The following is a 25,378-nucleotide window of genomic DNA, read 5'->3' as shown; positions in this document are numbered from 1 at the left end:
TTTTACTGTTGATGCCACCAAAAATTTACAATGTTATCATTCAAGGCATGAAATTGTAATGATTTTGGGCAAAAGAAGCTGAAGAAGAAAGAGCATGTCCATATCTTGAGAGTGAATTTCCCATTCATTCCTTGTCATGAGTCTGTTTAATTTTTGAAACTTATATATATCTGTCATCATCATCATCATTTAATGTCAGTTGTCCACCGTGGCATGGGTTTGATGGTTTGACCAGCACGGACAATGGCACACTGTGGAGCTGCACCAGGCTCCAGTCTGCTTTGGCATGGTTTCTATAGCTGGATGCCCTTCCTAATGCCAATCACTTGACAGGGTGCCGGGTGCTTTAATGTGGCACTGAATGGGTGCCTTTGTGTGGCTCCACATTCGTGCTCTTATGTCACACTACCATCAGTGCTTTACACCACCAGGGGTCTTAATACTTCTACTGTGGAGTATGGGTCTTCTTGGGCACAACAAGGCACCAGGCATCCTGGCCTTTTGTTATCTCATCTGAAAGGTTCAACATCCTGAGGTCAATCTTCAGTACTTCATCCCATGTCTTTGTGTGTGTGTGTGTGTGTGTGTGTGTGTGTGTGTGTGTGTGTGTGTGTAATGTATAGATAGATAGCTAGGTGTATATAGTTACACACACAAAACAAAGCAAAAGTTAATGTTTTAAAATGTCTCAAAGCAAATTTGTGACAAAATGTTTAAGAAATAAACATTTTATATATCATATAAATGTTAAATCAATCGTGTGTATTTCCTATAATTTCTTTGATCTAGCTGATGACTCCTTTACTCTGTATAAAATGATGCATGAATATACCATTGTAATTTTTTCTTTTTTTTTTCTTTTGTATAATTTTATGGTAACTAACTTCACACCTAGAAAAATAAAAATGAAATTGCATTCATGTATTTGTTTTGCAAGATTCCTAATGTGAAATTGTGTGTTAAAACCGGTTTTGTTATATTTTGAGATGTTCATTTTGTTTTTTGCTTATTTTGCCAAATAAATATATGCACTGTATATTCGTTCTTTACTATTTTTTTTACTATTTTATTATTGACAAAATGGACTAAACAGAACAGAAAGGGACATGTGAGATGGAGAATAGCTGAAGAGGTTACAGGATGTATGACAAAAGATTCCTAGACAAAGGACACTAAAATAAGATCAATAATAAAGATAAAGTGAAGAGTGAATATATTGTGTGTGTGTGTTTATTTGGTAAAAACAAAAAAAGGATCATACTGGAATATAAATACAACAATGAAATTGTTTTTTATTTTTTGGAAAATACTATAAAAGTTATGGAATTAGATTTGACTTCTTTTTTTTTAATTGTTACCTTACTTGGATTTGGTCATTTGATATTTCATGACTTTTTCTGTTTTCTTACTGTTTTTTCAGCGGAGAGTATAGAGGCTGTTCGCAGTATCAGCCGTCACATCCAGAAGTTGCGAAACCATGGTTTAGGCTTAGGACAAGTAAGTTAAAAAAGTCTTTATCATTTTGTCATTGCCTTTTGCACAATTTATTTATACACCTTTAATTATAGGGTTGTTCTTAACGCAATAATAGCTATGTGTGATAACAGTATTATAAAGCAATAAAAGACACATTTTCAAACAAATAATAGAGAGATTCTCATGTACACAATTTTTTCTTTTGTGGCTGTGAAACTTCCTGCTTTTATGCACTTGCTTTTTTATATCAAGTATTTTTCTTTCAACCAATTACAATTCAGGCCTTTATCTCTGCTGTATCGAATATTTGGGTTAGATTCACTGTTAGGTAGAGTTGTTTTTAAACTTACGTATTTACTTGAAACGTTTAACCTTTTTGAGACCAATCTGCCTAAGACTATCCCAGGTTCTATGATATAAACTTCCTGTTTTAGAATAATCACATTCATCAAACTTTAATGTTTGTTTTCCATGCTGGTATGGGTTGGATGGCTTGACAGGAACTGGCAAGGCTAGAGACTGCACCAGGTTTCATATTCAGTTTTGGCTTGGTTTCTATTCCTGGCTGCCCTTCCTACAGAGTGTACTGGGTGCTTTTTTATGTGGCACCAGTAGCCACCCTAATCCTGTATATCTTCTATTGCAATTCTCTTGACTAAAATATAAACAACTATAATCACAAATTATATTCCTGTGTAGTGTCATAGTGTATACTCAACTTAAACTATCACAACATTGTAAGGCTACAACAAAAGATACTAAATTTGTTTTCCCCACAAAATATTCTTATAAAATAAGGAGAATATATCTTATGTGAGATTGCCATTTTATACACTGGGAAATACGGTAAATAATATCAATTTTCTAATAATAATAGTAACAATAAGCTTTTAAGACTTCTTTTCTAATATTTAATAAAAATAAATGCGCCCTTTTAAAGCCTAGCCAGACTCATGGGCCCAGTTTCCCGGTTTCTATGGCGTATGTGTTCCCCAGCTGGACGAGACGCCTGTCCATTGCAGCGTTACTCATTTTTGCCAGCTGAGTGGACTGGAGCAAAGTGAAATGAAGTGTTTTGCTCAAGAACACAACGCATCGCCTGGTCCAGGAATCGAAACCACAATCTTACGATCATGATGCTGACACCCTAACCACTAAGCCCTGTACCTCCACTTTTCTAATATTTGTTTAATTCTATTAGAACAATAAATTAGGTGTGTTAAGAAATGGCATAGATAAAATTCTGTTTTGCTTTCTTTATTAACCCTGCCATACCTGCTTGATATCATTATTTAATATTACTAGGTAGTTGTTCTTGTAGCTGATGTTTTATTTTTGTTTTTGTTCGTCTTTCATTTTGTTTCATATTCTTTAATTGTATATAGGCTTTCTTGCTATATACATGTTTATGAATGTTTGTCTTTTCATCTGGACTTGCTGACATATTCAGCTGACTTATTTAGTATTAGTTGCACTTATATTTCTACTCCATCCTGCAATTCTTCTGTTGCTTTATAATATTCAGCACACCCATCAGTTTATAAAGAAATATGTAATACATATAAAAACTTCTCAGAGTTACTAATGCGGATCAATATTCAACTATAATCACATATACACTGGAGACTCCATGTTCTCAACTGTATTGTTCCTGAATGTGGGATATAGCTTCCAGTCTTTTTTGTTTTTTGTACATTAAACCAAACCACTTTCTCTACATTTGGGACTATTGTGTCCTTTATTATGATTCGTTTTGTTCTAATATGTTTAAATAATTAGTAACTATTTCTGCATAACACATTTGTATTTGTAAATCTAAGATAAATTTTAAGTAGTTAAACTATAGATTTTAAGCCTTTCACTTTGGAACTTTAAATAGATGGGAATATATTTTGCTGTTCTTGTCATCATCATCAATAATATAAATACGGTAACTTTTTATTTTTGTATGTACCTGTTGTGTGCGTCACACTTACTTCAAAGAAGTGGCAAAATGAGAGAGAGTGAAAGAGACATCAGTGGTGATGGCGTTTGTTTTGTGTTTTTAAATGTTTCAGAGAGGACATAAGAGAGAAAGAGATAGAGAGAGAGAGAGTGAAAGAGACAGTGAGTGGTGACAGCGTTCATTTTGTGTTTTTAAATGTTTATCACATTGCAAGTGAAGTAGATACATAGATACATATACACATTGTTTGATCAAAAGCAGGAGAGAAGAGGGACACAAAGGAAGTGAAAGAGAAAGTGAGAGAGACAGTAGATACATAATTCCAAAGAAAAGTTCATACATAGATACAGAGACACAGTAAATATTGGCTGTCAATTTTACTTTTCATTACCACATGAGGATAAAATTAACTCACAAATGGCTGAGTACTCTACAGACATGCATAACATTAATGTAGTTCTCAGGGAGATTCAGCCTCACACAGAATATGACAAGGCTGGCCCCTTTCAATTACAGCTACAACTTGAGACATATATATATATGAATGTATTTGTGTGTGTGTGTGTAGTTTAAACATGTTTACAATAATAAGTGCCGTGTGGTGGAAATAAATGCAGTTACCAAACTTTCATTCATAAATCCATTTATTATTTTGTTCTTTTGTATTTCAATTCATACATTTGTACCCAGAAATTTTCAACAACTGCATGTCAGAAGAAATGGAAAAAATGAGTAATTTTATCTCCTAAAAATTCTGTCTTGCAATAAATGAAAGGCAAAGTTAACCTCGGCAGAATTTGAACTCAGAATGTAAGGACAGACAGTCATAATATAGAAACATTTCTCATGGTTACATTTTAAAAGTTTTCCATGAATTTTTCATGGGTCAAGCTAGTACATAGTAATATAAAAGAGTTTGCCTTGAAAGGTTTCATGGTCTGTAGACCACTCTTCAAAGGATAAGTGGTTATTTCTCTGCATGTGAACTGGTATTATAACAAATCACTATTTAAATCAATCATAAACCTGTAGGTAGGTTAGTCTAATTTACATATTATGCTTATGCAGACTAGTAATTCCAGTCCTCTGAAACTACTGGATTTGATGTCTATATAAATGGATTAGCTTCTTGTTTCTCTGGGATTCATTAAGTAATCTAAACACTTGACGAGACTCCAATAACAGCTGGAAATCAATTAAGACTTTTCCTTCATTTTTTTCAATCTGTGGAGAAGCAGATTAATCTGACATATTTGTATGTTTACTCTGTATCTTTACACTTGTAACATGCAAATTATTAACTCCTGTTCGCTAAAACTTCTAGATTTGATGAGTGTATAAATAGATTGGCCACTTGGTTTCTTTGATGATGTAGACACCTGATGAGACCCCAATAAGTGTTGAAAATTGATTTAGGCTGTTCATAAATTTAGTCTGGTTTCATTAAACAACTATAACTTTTTTATTTATCAATATATTAATGTGATTTTTGGAAGATAATTTAATGAAATGTTCTCAACCAATTCTATACTATAATTTTTGTCACAAAGTGACTCTAATTGCAGGTAGATACAGGTAAATTCAACAAAATATAAAATTATTAAAATTTTGTTCAAACATCGCTATAGAAAATGGGTTATTAGCTAATTTTTCTTTTTAATCTGTGAGGAAATGGGTAAATCTGACAAGCTTTTTTTGTCTACCATTTAGGTTTACATATTGTATTAGTGGTCTGATTAAATAACAAGGTTCAGTTGTGGCTGTGTGGTAAGAAGGTTGTTTCCCAACCACATAATTCTAGCTTCGGTTCGACTGCATTGTACCTTGGGCAAGCTTCTTCTACTTTGGTGAGCCTGAGGCTGACCAAAGCCTTCTGAGTGGATTTGATAGATGGAAACTGAAAGAAGCCCATTGTATATATATATATATATATATATATGTATATGTATGTGTGTGTGTGTGTGTGTGTGTGTGTGTGTGTATGTGTCCCTTCCACCACTGCTTGACAACAGGTGTTGATGTGTTTATTTTTCTGTAACTTAGTGGTTTGGCAAAAGAGACCAATAGAATAAGTACTAAGCTTTAAAATGACTGAAACAAGTAAAAGAATTCATGCTCTGCCCTGGGTGTATAAGAAAACCTAAAATAAATTTAAAGTAGTTAAACTAAGCTGTTTACTTTCATAGTAGCTAAAAAGACATGGATAAGGCAGATTGTGAGTTGATATTTTCTGTTTGTATTTCATTGTATCTCTTAACAGAACAATTTTTATATGTTTTAGTTCACCTACCTTGGGAAAATAGGTAGTAGCTTTTCTGAAGATGTTACCTGTAATAGATTGGCATCAATCCAGAGTGAAATTCATCTTTGATGCTACAGAATTTAGAGCCAAGTAATTGCAGTCACTGTATCCATATAGCTCTTGAAAACACATTTTTAGTTCATTATTCGAATTTAGCAACCAAGGTTTTTTTTTTCTTCTTTACTTGTTGAGTCTGGAGGAAAGGGGCAACATTCATGAGCTTTGCACAAGACTGGTGTGTTTGATGCTGTTGATGTTGTGGTTAAACTGTTGTAGGCGGCCGACATATAGAAGAAAACCTGAGCAGTGGAAAAATTTCAGGGGACTTGGTGTTAGTGTGGGGCTGGCAGGTGGAGTGGACACAACAAAGGTAAGAGGAGAGCCTGAATGAAGAAGACCTGAGAGGAGTGAGCTCTGAGGAACAGAGACTGTTATGGTAATAATCAAAAAGGCAGAGAAGAGACAGTAGGTCTGTCAGTAACTTAACCCTTTAGTGTTCAGATTACTCTGTTAAATGTTTTGCTTATTTATTCACATTGTTTTGAATTAATCATATATCATCTTGTAGCTTTGAGATTTTAATGATGATGATGATGATGATGATGATCATTGTTTAACATCTGCTTTTCTTGCTGGCATGGGTTGGACGGTTTGACAGGAGCTGGCCAGGCAGAAGCCTGCACAATACTTCTGTGTCTGTTTTGGCAGGGTTTTTACAGCTGGATGCCCTTCCTAACACCAACAACCCCACAGAGTGGGCCGAGTGCTTTTTATATGGCACCAGTACAGGTGAGGTTAGTTTTGGCATGGTCTTTACAGCTGGATGCCCTTCCAAATGCCATCTACATTACAGTGTAGACTGGATGTTTTTTAAGTAGCTCTATCACTGTCAGAATCACATAATTTATTTTTAGAATGACATTGTATGATAGGTGTGAGAGGCTGGGTTTAGCTGGCTTGAACATAAAACAGGTAGAATATTTGGGATGGATATGTCTGGTTTAAATGCTAAAAGATTAATACCAATCAGTTAAGTAAGCCTTTCTCTAGAAGTGATCCAAGATGTCTGTATTTGCATGTAGCACCAGCAGCAATTCAAGAATTTGGACCTGGAGGTCTCCATTTCCAGCGACTTTGAGGGCCACCTCCCAGTGGTGCCGGGTGTCAATGAAGAGCCCTCGACTACAACAAGATGACCAAAGTTTTTTTTTTTCCAATGTCTGGGGTCTCCCACCCTCAAGCCCTAGACCATCACCTAATCACCCTTACCCCTCTAGTTGCTTAACAACAACAACAACAGCAACACTATTTTGGTTGTGGGAGAAGTGTACCATTGTGGACCTCATTTGAGCATTGTTAGGGGTTGATATATTTTCTAGCCTTGAAGATAAGGTCCAGTCTTTGATATGTGGTCCTAGCTTTGTTATGGTTGTGCTTTTTCCAATAGAGATCCTTGGTAATAAAGAGGCCTATAGTTTGGAGTGACCTTGAAGCTCCTAATTGAGTGCCACTCATGTTTAGGGGGAGGGGGGCAGTGGTGTTTTTCTTGATAATGGATGATAACCTATCTTTTATCATTTACTTGTTTCAGTAATTGGTCTGTGGCCATGCTAGAGTAGCTGTTTTGAAAGGTTACAGTTGAACAAATTAACCCCAGCACTTATTGTTTTTTGAAAGTCTGGTTCTTATTCTTTCAGTCTCTTTTGGTGAACCACAAGGTTACAGGGACATAGACAAACCAACTCTGGTTGTCAAGTGTAGTCGTCGTGGTGAAGTTAACAAACAGAAAGACACACATACATACTGTGTGTGTGTGCATATATATGTATAGGCACAGGAGTGGCTATGTGGTAATTAGCTTGTTTACCAATCACATGGCTCTGGGTTCAGTCCCACTGCGTGGCACCTTGGGCAGGTGTCTTCTACTATAGCCTCGGACAAACCCTTCAAAGTGGAGCCCCAGTATGGCCACAATTCAAAGAATGAAACAAGTAAAAGATAAAAGAAAGAGCTATATGACATCATAAATTGTAAGTGCTTATATGGCTCTCAGGACATAACCAATTGGTTGGTTATTGAGGTTATATCAATTTCTTTGGTTTTACTATCTCAAGAAATTGTTTCTGTGTCATATGCCTGTGATATGTGAAGAGATTCTATCTTACAAGTTGTCTGTGCAGATAAGAGAGGCAAAGTACATTGTTTTATCTTGTATTTGTTTCAGTCCTTGGACTGAAGCCATGCTGAGATCCCAGTTGAACAAATTGACCCCATTACTTTCGTTTTTAAGTCTGTTATGTCAAGCCACTGTGTTTTGGGTCACAAAAAAAAAAAGAAAAAGAAAAACCAAGACTGGTTGTCGAGCTGTGACACACACACAAACACACATATACACTCGCTGTTCGAGAATTTGGACCTGGAGATCTCCATTTCCAGCGACTTCGAGGGCCACCTCCCAGTGGTGTCGGGCGTCAACGAAGAGCCCTCGATTACAACAAGACAACCAGTTTTTTTTCCCCAAGGTCTGGGGTCTCCCGCCCCTAAGCCCTAGACCATCACCTAATCACCCTTACCCGTCTTGTTGCTTAACAACAACAACACATGCACACACACACACAGACACACACTCTTTCTGCTTCCATGTACCAAATCTACTTATAAGGCTTTGATTGGGCCTCGCCTACAGTAAAAGACACATTTGCCTGAGGCACCACACAGTGGGACTGAACCAGGAGCCATGTGGTTGGGAAGCAAACTTCTTACTACCGAGCCAGCCGTAGTCTAGAAACTTCCATAAAGCTGTCCCATAAATCTCATTCCCATAAATATCAAATGGTTATTATACTTACACTCTTTAGTTCTACTTAAATGTAATGGGATATAGTCTCTCATACTGTAAAGGAAGCTGAAAAGAGATTACATTGGGAGTGGCTCCATTTACACATAAAGCCCCTCTTTCTTCCTCACACGCAGCCCTCTTTTCCTTTCTTTTCTTTTTAAAGAAATCCACTTCTGCATTCCTCATTGAATAGAAGTAATTTTCTGTAGGAAATTGGGATGGGAATACATGTATAATGTGTGTGTGTGTGTGTGTATGTGTGTATGTATGTGTGTGTGTATATATATATATATATATATATATATAAAAGAGGAGGTCGTCAGAATTTTGGAAAAAGAATTTTTTTTAGTTATTATTAGAGCTTTTGTTCGTTTCTTTTTGAACTTGTCAAATAGAATATTTTTTTGTGAAGGCACAAACAGGTTGTTTATTTGTGTGTGTGTGTGTGTATATATATATATATATATATATATATATATATATATATAAAATAAGAAAATGGAGAAATACACCTTAATCAATAATCAACTACCAGATAATACCCATTCACGTAATTTATTAACCAACTACATATGAACATCAAGGTCAAACAATAATACTGAACAAAACAGTACACATCAATGAGTAATATGATACCATAAGTACAATACGTATAAATAAATATAAATATAAACTATATCTTACAGCTGTTTCAGCCATGTAGATATGAGTATCTCATTATGCTCATATAAGCCAGGTGTGATAAGTTAATATGTGGTTATAAATGAGACACTTACAAATATATCCCAAGGCCTCTTCAGAGATTATAAAGTACAATCTAAATATGAATATCAGAGAAGGTACACCCATACAAGAATGAGTACATATACATAATATATAATATACACATACATATAAGTGTATATACACATGCACCTATATATATATATACACGCATATTTGTTGATAAAACATATGGTATATACCTGGTAGCTTACCAGTAAAGCATGTGAGGGATTGATGCTAGATAGGTCGAAACAGTTGTAGTGAATAATAAATATTCTCATATCTTCCATCTTCTGTCCCTCTCTTTAACCAAATATATATATATACTAGCAGTATTGCCCGGCTCGTGCGTTCTATGCACGCGTGAATTAAGCTAAACTTGGATGAAGTTCAGTCAAAATTCAAAATCAAGCATTTTAATGCCCTCTATTTTTGCGCTTAATTGTTCCATTTCCTCAATAGGATGTACGTAGAAGCGTTTCATAAATTTTTGTTGATCAAATAATTGCATTGTTGAATTATTCTTTTAGATCAATATTTCTCAACGGGGATTTCAGGGTAGAGTTTCAGGGAGTCGCTGGCGATGTATCGTGATGATCAAAAATCCGGCCTGCTAAAATTTGGTTAAAGTGATTCAAACTGCAGACTCAACGCAAAATGGTCACATTTAATTCAAAGCGTTAAAAATGTTATGAAAACAATTGGTATGTGTTCTCAAAGTCCAAACGATTAATACAAAAAAACCCTCCAGGCTACATCCCGAAAATTAATTTCTTTGCGATTCGTTTTTATATCTTGATTTTTTATTTTTCATGCAATTTACGCATGCTTGCACACGTGGTGAACACAGTTCACGTCAAACAGCTGATTGAGTAAAGTTCACTATTCAATGTATGGGATAAGGCCTAAACAAAAACATTATCGAATTTTGCACCTGCGAGATGAATTTCGGAACAGAAATAGCGCAGTTCAATTTTCATTCGCCTAAACTTTAAGTGACCCATTTTTGGTGGTTCTACGATTTGTTGGCTAGGAGGAGATGTGCTGGGAAGTTAAACACACAGACACACAAGTTGAGTTTTATATATATATATATATATACATACAGACAGGTATAAGTTAGAGGTGTTTAAAGTCTCAAAGGGATAGATATATCCAAAGGCACTCCTGATAATTACTTCAGTAGGTATAGTTCTTGGTAAAAGGAATAAGGCGGCGAGCTGGCAGAAACGTTAGCACGCCGGGTGAAATGCTTTACGGTATTTCGTCTGCGTTACGTTGTGAGTTCAAATTCCGCCGAGGTCGACTTTGCCTTTCATCCTTTCGGGGTCGATAAATTAAGTACCAGTTACGCACTGGGGTCGATATAATCGACTTAATACCTATGTCTGTCCTTGTTTGTCCCCTCTGTATTTAGCCCCTTGTGGGTAATAAAGAAATAGGTATACGGCAGCAGGTAATTTAGTGGCTAAACCATAGTTTAATTTATATAGACGATAAGAAAATGGAGGAAAAATAGCAATAAGAAGTGTCTTTTGCGCAGGGAAGCCATTATTTAATTAGCTAAGAAAGGTGAAAGTGAGTTTACGATAGTTTCTGTGTACCATGGTGAGGGAAATATATATTTATATTTTAGCATCGTTGACCTTTCTCTTTGCACTCTTCATATCTGGCCATGAGTCTCTCCACATGCGAGATCGAACCGACACTTGATTTATACTTTACGGCTTCCTATATAAACACCAACTGCCTACAACCTATAACTTACTGACACATAGGTCCTTATAACTGAACTGGTTGTCCCTTTAGATTTAACTCCCTTTCATTGCATTGCCGGTCAACCCCCAGAAGCCACAGACATGTGGAAGCCATGCTATTAACCCTTTGGTTACCAACCTGGCTGAAACCGGCTTTGGCTCTGAGTACAAATGTTTTGTTTTGATAAGTTTTGAATTAAAATCTTCCACCAAACCTTAGTCACAATTTATGTTCCTAACACTAGCTGAATGATAACTAAGTTATTTTTCTAAATTCTTTGTTATATTTAAAATAATTGAAAGAAACACAGAGCATCTCAGCAGAAATATGGTAACAAAAGGGTTAAAATATATAATAGAGAAACAATTCTTAACCCTTTTGATACCAACCTGGCTTAAACCACCTCTGGCTCTGAGTACAAATGTCTTGTTTCCATAAGTTCTGAATTAAAATCTTCCACTAAACCTTAGTCACAATTTATGTTCCTAACACGAGCTGAATGATAACTAATTCTTTGTTATATTTAAAACTAGCAGTATCGCCTGGCGTTGCTCGGGTTGTAAGGGAAATAACTATATAAGCATTTTTAGAGAGTTATAGCCAAAAAATAGCAAAAAAATGCATTAAAAATTGAAAAAAAATTAAGGTAAATTTTTTTTTTAAATCGTTGACACATCGTAGATATTTTTAGAGAGTTACTTCCCTTATATAAAAGCGAAAAAAATGCATTAAAATGGAAAAATATGATGGTAAATTTTCATCGTAGACGCGCGCTAATACCCAGAAGGGCTCGATATGAATCATGACTATAAGATACCTGCTTTTGGTTAAACTGCACGGCAAAATGTGGGAGTAGTTACGAATCTAAATCGAAGGGGACAGACACACAACTTCACTCTTATATAAAGATGCTTATTTTTTTTCAGTCATAGAGTTAGATTTATGAAGGTCTTCAGTAGAAAATCCTTCGAATTCTGACTCGCTGCTTGATATAATGAAATTCGTATCCATTTTTTGTCAGAATTACAAATTTTGAAAACACAATAGGAACAAATTTCGGAAAAAAATGTCCCATAATTCACGGAATTAAAATTACACTTCGATTTTTGTACAAAACTGTATTTGAAGTGTTTACGAAGTATAATACGTGTTTTCACGAATGTACTAAAGAGATTTACTCTGATATTCTCATTTAAATATGAATAGGTAAATTCGGGCAGTTTGGTAACGAAAGGGTTATAAGTGTCGTCTGTTTATACATAAACACTGTTTCATACTTTCAGTTTAGTCTTGCTCAAATCACTCTGTCGCTAATTTACTCTCTTCCAAGAACATTTTCACTCACTGTTATCTGTTAGCTTCCCATACATTTTACTCATGTATCTATCAGCGTGATAGACAGAAACAAATATTACATTTACTTTCATTTTATTCGTCGCACACTGTGTGTGTGCGTTTGCGTGTGGTGTAAACCAGACTAAGAAAAGCATTTGACACACACACCAGAATGTGAGTTTTCTGTAAATTTTGCTTAATTGGAGTTTAAATTTTAAAAACTGGACCTGGCATGACGCGATGCATTGTACTCTCAAAAATGCTAGGTAAATTGTAATTGAAGAAATGCTATATTGTAGATTTGTATAACTCCCAAAGGGAGGCAGATAAAATCTGCCTTTTATAATAAGAGATAATTGAAAGAAACACAGAGCATACCAAAAACGAAAGGGTTCAATGATCATGAGATCACAGATTCACCTAACTTCTATCCTTCTTCCACCTCACAATGGATTTAACTGACACTGAACCTAACTATAAAGTAAGACTTTCAAACCTCCGATCATTTTCTTTTCCGATCTATCTCTCTACCTTTTGCTCTTCTCTACTTCTGACTTCTTCATTCTGATGATGTCTACCATTGGCAACGAGGCTAAAATTTAAATATATATTTTCCTCACCATGATACACAGAAACGATCGTAAACTCACTCTCACCTAATTAAATAATGGCTTCCTAGCACAAAAGACATACTTTTTATTGTTATTTTCCCTCCATTTTCTTATCGTCTCTCTCTCTCTCTCTCTCTCTCTCTATATATATATATATATATATATATATATATATATATATATATATATATACATATATACTTGTGAAGTCATCTTCTGAATTACATAGAAATATCTGACTATGCACAAGAAGTTAAAAGAAAGTCATATTTCTTTCTTTCTTTTTGCATAAAGGAATAGTTTAAAACAATTATATAACCCTACTTTATTGGCAGAATAACCTCAAAATAGACAAAAATATTAGAGTATCTCTCTCTTATACACACACACACACACAAGCATGGGGCCCCAAAAGAATAAGATAGAAGAGAAACAGTAATTTTGTTATTTTCTAGAGTGAACTAACTACCCTAGTTATTCTTCTTTTTTTTCTGTTAGAAAACACATGTTTCTTATAATTTTGCTGTGTTACTGAAAGAATAGTTAAGAAAATAATTCCTGTAACCCTACTTTATTAAGGTGAAATAATTGCTTGATTTAGATTGTAGAACATGATTAAAAAATTGTGCTGTTCCATTTTTTAAAATCTATAACAGATGCAATACCTTACAAAGCAGGTCACCATTTATGAGCAGACCTACAATCAAAATTAGCCAAATCATGGCCATTCTGTTTAATTTTCAGGAATAGACTACATTGTGTTGCCTCTGGCACATTGGTGTGTTAGCACCAGCAATACTAGCATCTTATTTAGCCCCCCACTTCTCATATCTTGTGAATAGTCTTGCAGCGCTGGATTAACCATTAATCAAAATAAGCCTGTGCTTAGGGCATCAAAGGAAGTGGAGGCACCACAGAAATGGTAAATTGTTGACAGCACAAAAGAAATCACTTAAAATTATGATCAGAAATATAATTTTAAAGTATTCATAGTGTCAGAGGAAGGATTTGATCGAAGACTTAACAATTAGAAAAAAGTAGGAGAAAACTTTTGAAATATAAAGTGGAATCATAAAAAGATAAAATAAACATTTTCTCCCATCCTACTCTTAGTTTTGTTTCATTTTGAAAAAAAAAAATCATTTTATGACTTATCATTGTTTAAATTTTGAACTACATATATATGGTGTCACCAAAATCTTTAAGTGCTTAGGACCTGAGATACTTAAACTTCTCCACTTGTCTCAGTGGTGTTTCACTAACATGCAGAAGGCACGAGGAAGACTTTCTTGAGTGGACCAATATCTCAGTTTTCACAACAATAATTCTCATCCCTGCCTTGTGTACTGGAGATCACCTTCTCATCTCTTTGATGGATACTGGAGATCACCTTCTGATCTTCAGAAGAGATGTTGGTAAAAAAAATACAAACTTGCTATCTTCAATTTGGCTTTTAGACTCTCTGTAGAGTGGTTGGCATTAGGAAGGACATATATTCATAGAAACCAAGCCAAAACAGACTGGAGCCTGGTGCAGCTCTCTGGCTTGCCAGCTCCAATCAAACCTTCTAACTCATGACAGCATGGAGAGAAGGTGTTAAATCACGATGATGACAACGATGATTTATAGTGATGAATGTTGGGTAATGACTTGAAGAGTTTGATTGTGAATACAAACAGCTAAACTATGGTTCCTCTAAAGGATCTCTGGAGTAATGTTGCTTGTCAGGATGCATGACTTGGAGATCAGGAAATCTCTCCTGGTTAAACTACCACTTCTCCACTTTGAAATGTCACAGTTTTGGTACTGTGGACCTGTTATAAAATGTCATGGGAAAGAATCCCAAGATAGATTCTTCAAGCCAAACTCCAGGGTAGACTAAAAATGGGATTAACCCTTTCGTTACTAACCCGGCTGAAACCGGCTCTGGCTCTGTAGTACAAATGTCTTGTTTTCATAAGTTTTGAATTAAAATCTTCCACCAAACCTTAGTCACAATTTATGTTCCTAACACTAGCTGAATGATAACTAAGTTATTTTACTGAATTCTTTGTTATATTTAAAGTAATTGAAAGAAACAGAGCATCTCAAACTAAATACAGTAACGAAAGGGTTAAATCCATGGTTTTCAGCTGGTCACAGTTGGAAATCCAGCTGGAAAGTCTAATGACAATTCTGATAGGACCTTATGGAGGAGGAGCTTGAGGACTGAAACTCGCAGCCCTTCCAGGAATAGTGGGCAGAGAGGATGGAGGGATACACTACATTATCTAATGTGGCATTCTTTCTTTTTAAGGCTGGTAGGGTTTGTCAATAGATATTGAGATAATGTTTATAGTAGGTCCTGCAGTGGTTTACATTTGTGTAATTAAGCAGATATAAAGGAAAACTAATGGTTTTACATTAGTCCAAAAGGGTTCTGTTGGTTTGGTGACATTAACAAGTGCTTTGATGAATTTTTTTTTTCTTTTTGATTTTGTAAAACAAAAAAATACAAAGGGAGGATATTTCAAAAATGGGTGAAAGGAAGGCAAGTTATTAATTATACCTGTCATACTTGTATTTTCCATAGAGAAAAAGATGTGAGCAGTGAGAGAGAGAGAGGGGTATCAATATTACAACTATAGTATATGGGTGTATGAGAGGGTAAGGTAATTTATGTAAGAAGGAAAGAGGTGTGTGTATGATTGAGAGAGAGGAGGGGTGTATCTTTACTATTAAGATAGGCGGCGAGCTGGCGAAATGCTTAGTAGTATTTCTTCTGCGGTTACGTTCTGAGTTCAAATTCCGCCGAGGTCGACTTTGCCTTTCATCCTTTCGGGGTTGATTAAATAAGTACCAGTTACGCACTGGGGTCGATATAATTGACTTAATCCATTTGTCCCCTCTGTGTTTAGCCCCTTGTAGGTAGTAAAGAAATAGTATCTTTACTATTAAGATATGTATATAGTAGGGGAGATAATTTATGTATAAGGGAAAGAGGTGTGTGTATGAGGTAGATAGATAGATAGATAGATAGAGAGAGAGAGAGAGAGAGAAAGAGAGAGAGAGAGAGGGAGAGAGAAAGAACAATATTTCATGACTCATTGAAGCACCATAGAAGTTTTTCATCTTTGTAGACTGACATAATCAAGTCACTCTAATAGAGCCCATCCCTCATCAAACTGATTTCTGAGTATATATGTCTTTGTGAATAGAGAAAGAGAGAGAGAGAGAGAGAGTGTGTGTGTGTGTTTGCATATAATTCACACACGCCTAAGCATCTCTATACATCCACATGCACTCTCTTATACCTTCTCTTACTTAAAGGCTCTGATGGGAAACTATTTGCAAAGAGTTGTATTATTTATTCATCTTGGTTTTTGTCCCCAGTCTATTTTATTCCCCTTTCAAGCAACTGTGCCACATCCTTTCCTGTTAGGAAGTAGATGTTCTCTATAAATTTTACATTGCAATAAATAAATAATCAATATTGGAAATGGCAGTTGTCTTCAATATTAAAATAATAAGACTCTACTTTCGGTATCGAGTTATTATCCCCCCCCCAGTTAATGTACTTGCTTTAAATTGGCAAATTTTAAAACTCTTCTATATATATATATATATATATATATATATATATATATATATATATAGTACTATAATAATATATGTATAATAGAGAGAGAGAAAGAGAGAAAATTGTACGAATAAACAAATAAAATTGCTTGGGTTTGCAGACGCAGGCATGGCTGTGTGGTAAGAAGATTGCTTCCCAACCACATGGTTCTGGGTTCAGTCCCACTGCATGGCACCTTGGGCAAGTCTGCTACTATAGGCTTGGGCCGATCAAAGCCTTATGAGTGGATTTGGTAGCCGGAAACTGAAAGAAGCCTGTTGTATATATATCTGTGTGTGTGTGTGTGTGTGTGTGTGTGTATTTGTGTCTGTGTTTGTCCCCCACCATCACTTGACAACCGATGTTGGGAATTGTAGTTGTGATCCCTGTGCCGGTGGCACGTAAAAGGCACCATCCGAACGTTGTCGATGCCAGCGCCACCTTGACTGGCTTCCGTGCCGGTGGCATGTAAAAATCACCAACTGATTGTGACAGTTGCCAGCCTTCCCTGGCACGTAAAATGCACCCACTACACTCACGGAGTGGTTGGCGTTAGGAAGGGCATCCAGCCGTAGAAACACTGCCAGATCAGACTGGAGCCTGGTGCAGCCCCTGGCTTGCCAGACCCCGGTTGACCGTCCAACCCATGCCAGCAGGGAGAACGGACGTTAAACGATGATGATGGACCACATGAGCTTGCATGCTTTTTAACTTAAAAGAACAAAGATGTTTTATTCTTTACTGTTTGTGGTCAAATCTTTCAAAGGTTGGTTTTTGCTCTGGTCAAAGTAAAACTATCAGCTCGTCCAAATTATATATGTGTGTGTACTTGTGTGTCTGTGCAATGCTTGACGACCGATATTGGTGTTTTTATGTCCCCATAACTTAGCAGCTCGGCCAAAGAGACCAACAGAATAAGTACTAGGCTTACAAAAAAATCGATTTGTTTGACCAAAGGTGATGCTCCTGTATGGCTGCAGTGAAATGACCGAAACAAGAATGATAGAATAAATAGTCCACTTTATTTCTATACATTAAATAAAATACATCCTGATCAGGTTGGGAAGTTATGTTCCTGTAAGCTGTATGAATTCTTGTTTATATTCTTATATATAAGTATTTAGATATGTGTGCATACTTGTACAGTGAGTGATAGTGTGAGAGAGAAGGTGTATGTTAAATATCTTTAATGATCTAATATGTTTGTACAGATATGTATGATCACAACATACATTTATCTATTTATCAATATACTATTAATTTTCAATATTGTAAATCAATATCATTAGATTTCTGATATCTGATTCAGTAAAAGTTCAACAATGTCCAGCAGAGCAATATTCTTTTGAGAATGACCAGTCATACCTTGTTTGATTGTATATTGTCCAGTATTGCAACAAAAATACTTATAAATGTGGGTGTTATTGCAAAAAAGGAGATAAAGGAATGAAACAAAAGTTTAATATCTAGGTTACGTCCAAGTGTTGGTTGACAGTTAGTCAATACATGGGAAAAATAAATCTTAGCTCATTATATTATGCAGAATAGGGTTTGTTATTGTACAGTACGGTGCAGGCTAGTGTGGTAAAGTCGATTTAGTGGAGGTGAGTTTTGATATGGTTTGGTGTTGACTATAGAGTTTCTGATTGACTGTGGTTTCATTGTAGTATTCTAGTTAACGTACTGTGTGCTGCACTGACTAATAAAGAAACTTTCAAACAGAAATGCTGTGTGTGTGTGTTGAGCTGTCACCTGTCCAGTTTGAGTGATGGGGGGGGGAGCACCCCCCACTTCCTCTATTGATCTTGGGGAAAGCTGTAGACTTCTTGCTTCTTAAGAACAACTAGGGGTGGGGGGGCATGATGAAGTTGTAGTTGATAATTATCTCCATCACCTGAAAGACGATAAAGGTGGCATGAACCACAACTGGATGATGATAATTGCTGAGCTAAATAAGTTAATATATTTTGAGGTGAAAGTAGGATGAAAAGAAGTCATATGACTTTCATGTGTCTCCATTAAAGGACACATGCCCTTAAAGAGGGTTGAACTGAAGGCTACAACAAATGTACTGAACTTGAGAGTCATAGCAAGAATATTGAAAGGACAGCTGGTTTTGTTGATGATATGACTAACAAAACCTTTGTCTGCCATGTGAGGTGTGAAAGATATTGTATTGTTTGGTATTTAGAGAACTGGAAAACCTTTATTAAATGTGCAACTCATGTCAGCGTTCAATATTGGGACATTCAAACAATGGTTCTGACAAATAACTATTACGATGTCCAAATTTTGTCGGTTGGTGATGAATTTTTAGGACCTGCAAAACTGACTAATTATTAAAATAAAATTGATAATTCACTAAATTAGTTAATATCTCTTGCATTGTTAAGATATTTATTATATTGTTAAAATGTTGGATTCAGAGCTAAGCATCTTTATAATAAGATGTTAGGCTATTTGTCCCTTGGACAATTTATGTTAAACTGCCTTATTTGCCTCACACAACTTAGCTAAAAATGAAATTATTTCCTTTTTTACTATTAAAAAGGATATTGTAAGGATAATAGGCCTAATCTATCACCTGTTAATTCCACCTAGTCTTTTAGTGCCGTTAATGGAGCTAACTCTTTAAAGAGCATTTAAACTATAATTCCAGTTTCATTCTTGTTGATGTTGTTTCTTGCTGACATCAACATGCAAAATATTCAGAGAGGGTATAATTCATATCAGTCTCAAGGTATCAGTCATACCAGAGGACTTTTATAGGTCATAAACACTGTTACTCCTTTCTCTGGCAAACTTGATATTATATTCGTATATTTTACCTCGGTATCACTTTGATGGCATGCACTGCTCTCCCACTCAATAATAATAATAATCCTTTTTACTATAGGCACATGGACTAAAATTACATTGACCCTCAGTGAACAACTGTTACATGTTTTATTTAAGTATTCAGACCGTTGCCATAGTAACAAAACTAAAGGATGCTGAGTGAAGCCACTTAACTCAGACTGACCTTGAACTCTTCTGTGCATGTGCACTCAGTTTTACCGTTCTAGCTCACTTCCACTTTTTACAGCAGTGCTTGGAAGGAAGGTGTGTAGCATGTGATCACCACATTGACCATAACACAGGAAGTTGTCATGGCGATACCTGCTCAGAAGCCTACTTAAAGTTGCAGAAAGTGTATGGAGAGGAGTGTATGAGTGTTTCAGGTGTTTCCAAGATGGCTGAAAAAACGTCGATATTGATGAACATTGTGGGAGACCCGCAACCAGCAGAACTGAGACAAACACCACAACATCACAGACGTGTGTGCAGCTGTGAGGAGAGATCATCGAATCACCATCCTTGAGTTATCAGAGGATGAACAGATTAGCTATGGTTCAGTTCAGTCCATTATTACCGACAGGTATGAGATGTGTGTCTGCGAAGTTTGTGCCAAAACGGCTTTCAGCTGACCAAAAAGACATTCGGGTTTCGGTTGCACAAGATCTCCTTCATTGTGTCAAGAACAATGAAAACTTTTTGAAAATTTTGCTTCAGCCTTTGAGCAGGTGTTGCCGAGCTTTTGGCAAATTGTGTGTGTCTATATATATGTGTATGTGTATCTATATATATGTGTGTGTGTGTGTGTATATATGTGTGTGTGTGTGTGTGTGTATATATGTGTGTGTGTGTGTGTGTGTGTGTGTGTGTGTATATATATATATATATATATATATATATATATATATATATATATACACACATATATATATATATAATTCTGAATTAACACTACTCCCTTTTCAACAGAAACACAAACTTGTTACGGATCTCCAGTGCTAAGATGAAGGATGAAGATAGATTGTTTTTTTCTCTCTCATCTTCACCTCAATATATGTATGTATGTGTATATATATATATATATATATATACATACACACACACATGTATATATATATACACATACATACATATATTCCATATAAATTAAAATACTAACACGCATGCCATGTTTGATGATTCCATCTGATGTATAGAGCAATGCATAATACTTCCCCATTCATACAGAATATAAAGAAGATCCCATAAAGAAAAAAAACCACCCTGCCCCACCAACACACTTAGTGATGAGTAACAAATTACCATAAAATCCTCATCTCAGTGAAAAGTGTTTATTTTTACAATTGGATGCTGTTAAAAAGATGTGCTTTTCTACAATGTATCTTTATTTATGGACAAACAAGAAGTTATTCTTAGGTGATGCTTTCTTAGTAGGCTTTATTAGGTATGAGCAACTTAAAAGTTAATTTATGTTACCCTAAGGATTTGTTCAATCCAGGCGGGAATAGAATTATGCTCCCCAGAGTAAAATATCAATTGGGTAGAAGAAGACATTAGCACACTTTATTATAAGTTATGCACAACCCATGCTAGCATGCAAAGCGGACGTTAAACGATGATGATGATGATGATGCACAGGTGCAGGAGTGGCTGTGTGGTAAGTAGCTTGCTAACCAACCACATGGTTCCAGGTTCAGTCCCACTGCATGGCACCTGAGCAAGTGTCTTCTGCTATAGCCCCGGGACGACTTAAGCCTTGTGAGTGGATTTGGTAGACGGAAACTGAAAGAAGCCCATTGTGTGTATGTGTGTGTGTGTGTGTGTGTGTGTGTATGTATATGTTTGTATGTCTGTGTTTGTCTTCCCCACCATCACTTGAAAACCAATGTTGGTGTGTTTATGTCCCTGTAACTTAGCAGTTCAAGAAAAGAGACCAATGGAATAAGTACTAGGCTTACAAAGAATAAGTCCTGGGGTCGATTTGTTTGGTTAAAGATAGTGTTCCAGCATGGCTACAGTCAAGTGACTGAAACAAAATTATAAAAGAATGTGTGTGTGTGTGTGTGTGTGTGTTCCCCACTACTTATTTCCTTACTACCCACAAGGGGCTAAACATAGAGGGGACAAACAAGGACAGACAAACGGATTAAGTCGGTTAAATCGATCCCAGTGCGTAACTGGTACTTTATTTATTGACCCCGAAAGGATGAAAGGCAAAGTCGACCTCGGCGGAATTTGAACTCAGAACGTAACGGCAGACAAAATACCGTTAAGCATTTCACCTGGCGTGCTAACGATTCTACCAGTTGGTTGGTTTGTTTACATCCCTTTGACTTAGTGGTTAGGTAAAAAAAAGACCTATAGAATAAGTGCCAGACTTTAAAAAATAAGTACTGGGGTCAATTTCTTCATCTAAGCTCTTGAATGTGGTGCCCTAGCATGACTGCAGTCCAATGACTAAAACAAGTTCAAGATAAAATATACTCATGTACAAAGCTTATATCCATTTATATGCTTTTATATTTTACTGTCTTTTACTTTGTGTGTGTATACATAAATAAACATATGTATATACTTATGTATATTTACTTATATTTATGTGTGTGTGTGTTTGTAAGAAGATGTAATAATTTCACTATATTCATGAGAGAGTAACAGTTTTTGTTGCTATTGGAATCAGAATCAGATGAAAGTTGATCAGCTGACATTCCAAGAATAATAACTTGTGATAGATGGGTTGACCTTTGTTTTGCTGTCAGAAGTTCTGTTGATAAATATTAATCTATTTAAGAAGCAAAGAAGAAATGTCTTTGATGTTGACAATTGTTAATTCTTTTCAGTAAGCTTTATAGCTGAGTGTTTAAATTGTAACAACAATCTTTTTCTCTTTTTACATGTTTCGGTCATTTGACTGCAGCCATGCTGGAGCACCGCCTTTAGTCGAGCAAATCGACCCCGGGACTTATTCTTTGTAAGCCCAGTACTTATTCTATCGGTCTCTTTTGCCGAACCACTAAGTGACGGGGACATAAACACACCAGCATCGGTTGTCAAGCAATGCTAGGGGGACAAACACAGACACACAAACACATACACACACACACATGCATATATATATACATATATACGACAGGCTTCTTTCAGTTTCCGTCTACCAAATCTACTCACAAGGCATTGGTCGGCCCGGGGCTATAGCAGAAGACACTTGCCCAAGATGCCACGCAGTTGGACTGAACCCGGAACCATGTGGTTGGTTAGCAAGCTACTTACCACACAGCCACTCCTGTTTTTTTTTTTTATATATATATATATAATAAGCATTAATGACACTGCTAAGATGTGACCAAATAATTTGATTTTGGGATCTCTCTCTCTCTCTCTCAAAAAGCCATTGGCCCTTATGAACTTTTGTAAAATTTGAAAGTAAAGGAAAAAAAAATCTGTCTGGAATTTACAAACAAGGATTTCCAGGGCTTCCTCTCTGTTCATGTAATCTATTAAAATCTATCACACTATCTCAGCTTCACATCATCTTTTCATTTTGTCATTTTTCTACATTTTCCATCCAGGGTTTTTTTCTCCCCCTTCATTTTTCAATTCTCTCATCTTTCATTCTTACCTTTTGGTTTCGCCATCAATAATTGCTAACTTTTACCTGTTCATTCCCACTCTCCTTCATTCCTCATAACTTAGCTTAACTTCTCTTAGTAAGGCACCCACCCTCACCATCCTACTAACGGTGTTACCCTGCTATTTCTCTGTACATAGGCGCAGGAGTGGCCGTGTGGTAAGTAGTTGCTTACCAACCACTTGGTCCCGGGTTCAGTCTCACTGTGTGGCACCTTGGGCAAGTGTCTTCTACTGTAGCCTCGGTCCGACCAAATCCTTGTGAATGGATTTGGTAGACAGAAACTGAAAGAAGCCTGTCATATATATATATATATATATATATATATGCATGTGTGTGTGTGTGTGTGTGTGTGTTTGTGTTTGTGCCCCCCCCCCCCCCCGAACATCTCTTGACAACTGATGCTGGTGTGTTTACGTCCCTGTAATTTAGCAGTATGGCAAAAGAGACTGATAGAATAAGTACTAGGCATAGAAAGAATGAATAAGCTCTGGGGTCGATTTGCTTGACTATAAAGGCGGTGCTCCAGCATGGCCGCAGTCAGAAGAGTGAAACAAGTAAAAGAGTAAAAGAGTACTAGACCACAACTATGTTGCCTGAGATACACTAACATCTTGTCTTTACATTTCAACACACCTGCATATGTATTAACCTTTTGCTATTCAAATTTTTCTATCAAATTAATATTTATTCATATGCGTTGTTTTAAGTTGATCATACTTTATATTGAAAATTTGAGATTTTGATGATGTGACTGTTTATCTTTTGGTTGACATTGTCGCATAGGTGTGAGAAGCCAGATCTAGAAGCTAGTTTGACTGTAAAACAAGAAGGATATTTGGTCCAGATATGGCTGGTTTAAATGTTAAAGGGTGAAAGTATTTATATCAGTATCTATTTAGCTATATCCTCCTCCTCCTCCTCCTCCTCCTCCTCCCCATCATCATCATCATCTCCATGCTTGCATGGGTCAAATAGAATTTGTTCAGACAAATTTCCTGCATCCGAGGACCCTTTCTGTCACCAACCCTCATTTTTCCAAGCAATGTAATATTTCCTCTTTGCCAGACATGTTTTCCATGGAAGACTGGAAAGAAACAGCATCACTTGAATAATGATGATGCTTGGCTTACAACCATCACATGATGTCAAGCCAAGGGTGTACACACACACACACACACACACACACACACACAAAGGTTTTCTTTTAGTTGTTGTCTACCAAATCAACTCACAAGGTTTTGGTTGGCTTGGGGGATATAGTAGAAGACACTCAAGATACCACACAGTGCGGTTGAATCTGTTGTGGTCTGAAAATATTTAGACATGAAAGCAAAAGGTCACATTTGTCCTGACACTTAATCCTGACATTGAAAGCTATGCAAATGGTTTAAATGACTATCCACTGCCTAGAGGAGGCAAAAGTTCTGCCTGTTTTGTCTCAAGATAAGGAGATGATTGTGCTGTATTTTGCAGATCAAAGAATCACATAGTAGTCACATAGAGAGCCTCCAGGGCATTTGACAAAAATCACTTTCCCCATATATCTGTAGACTTTATGGCTCCCATACATCTTCCACATACAAACACTACTTCTTCCGTTAACCTTCCTGTGATTCCACTGCACCTTTGTGTGTCCATTGCTTGCTCTGAGCACACTGAATGGAATTCCTGCCCACACCTTTCCTACTTATTGAGCAGGGCCATTTACCTGAAGTGGGTAGGACCCTGTGTGATTTCTTGTTTACTAGGACCTTTGCCTTTGCTAAGTTAACGTTAAGGCCCTTCAATTCCCGGTTTTGTTTCTACACCTGGAATATCATTTCTAGTTCTGTTACAGATTCTACAACGCAAAATCGTCAGCATAGAGTAGTTCCCAGGGGCAACTGGTCTTAAATTTCTCTGTTATTGCCTGGATGATGATGAATAGGAGGAGGCTGAGGACTGAGCTTTGGTGAACACCTACCTCTTCACTAAATTCACTGAACCCATGGTTGACTCTTATCTTACTAATCTCTTTGATTTTATTGTTTGTTTACATCTGGTGTCTCAGATATGAAACAACCTAACAAAAGTCAGTGCTGGCTATAATTAATGTGGAAAATCTGTTGAGATGTCCTTAACACCTGGCTTATTAACAGCATGCCTGTGTGTGCGTGGCCTGTACTGCTTTCACGAGCCATTTGTCTTCTAGTTCTCTCAGAGACCAACATATCACACAGCGAGATACTCTGTTGAAGGCTTTCTTCAGATCAACAAATACCTATTACAACAGCTTATTCTTAG

At 36.3% G+C, this 25,378-nt stretch overlaps 1 protein-coding gene across 12 annotated transcripts in view; it reads left to right on the top strand.

Annotated features, from left to right (window-relative positions):
• LOC115223565 (rho guanine nucleotide exchange factor 28) overlaps positions 1 to 25,378 on the top strand; it is a 490,764-nt gene that overhangs the window by 277,407 nt on the left and 187,979 nt on the right. For all 12 annotated transcript variants that reach the window (XM_036511308.1, XM_036511277.1, XM_036511280.1 and 9 more), the window contains one exon: positions 1,421 to 1,497. In XM_036511308.1, coding sequence (XP_036367201.1) covers positions 1,421 to 1,497 — 77 coding nt within the window. The remainder of the gene's footprint in view (positions 1 to 1,420; positions 1,498 to 25,378) is intronic.

Source organism: Octopus sinensis, linkage group LG2, assembly GCF_006345805.1.
Source record: "Octopus sinensis linkage group LG2, ASM634580v1, whole genome shotgun sequence".
Classification (NCBI taxonomy): Eukaryota; Metazoa; Mollusca; class Cephalopoda; order Octopoda; family Octopodidae; genus Octopus; species Octopus sinensis.
This window is presented reverse-complemented; position numbering and strand designations above follow the sequence as displayed.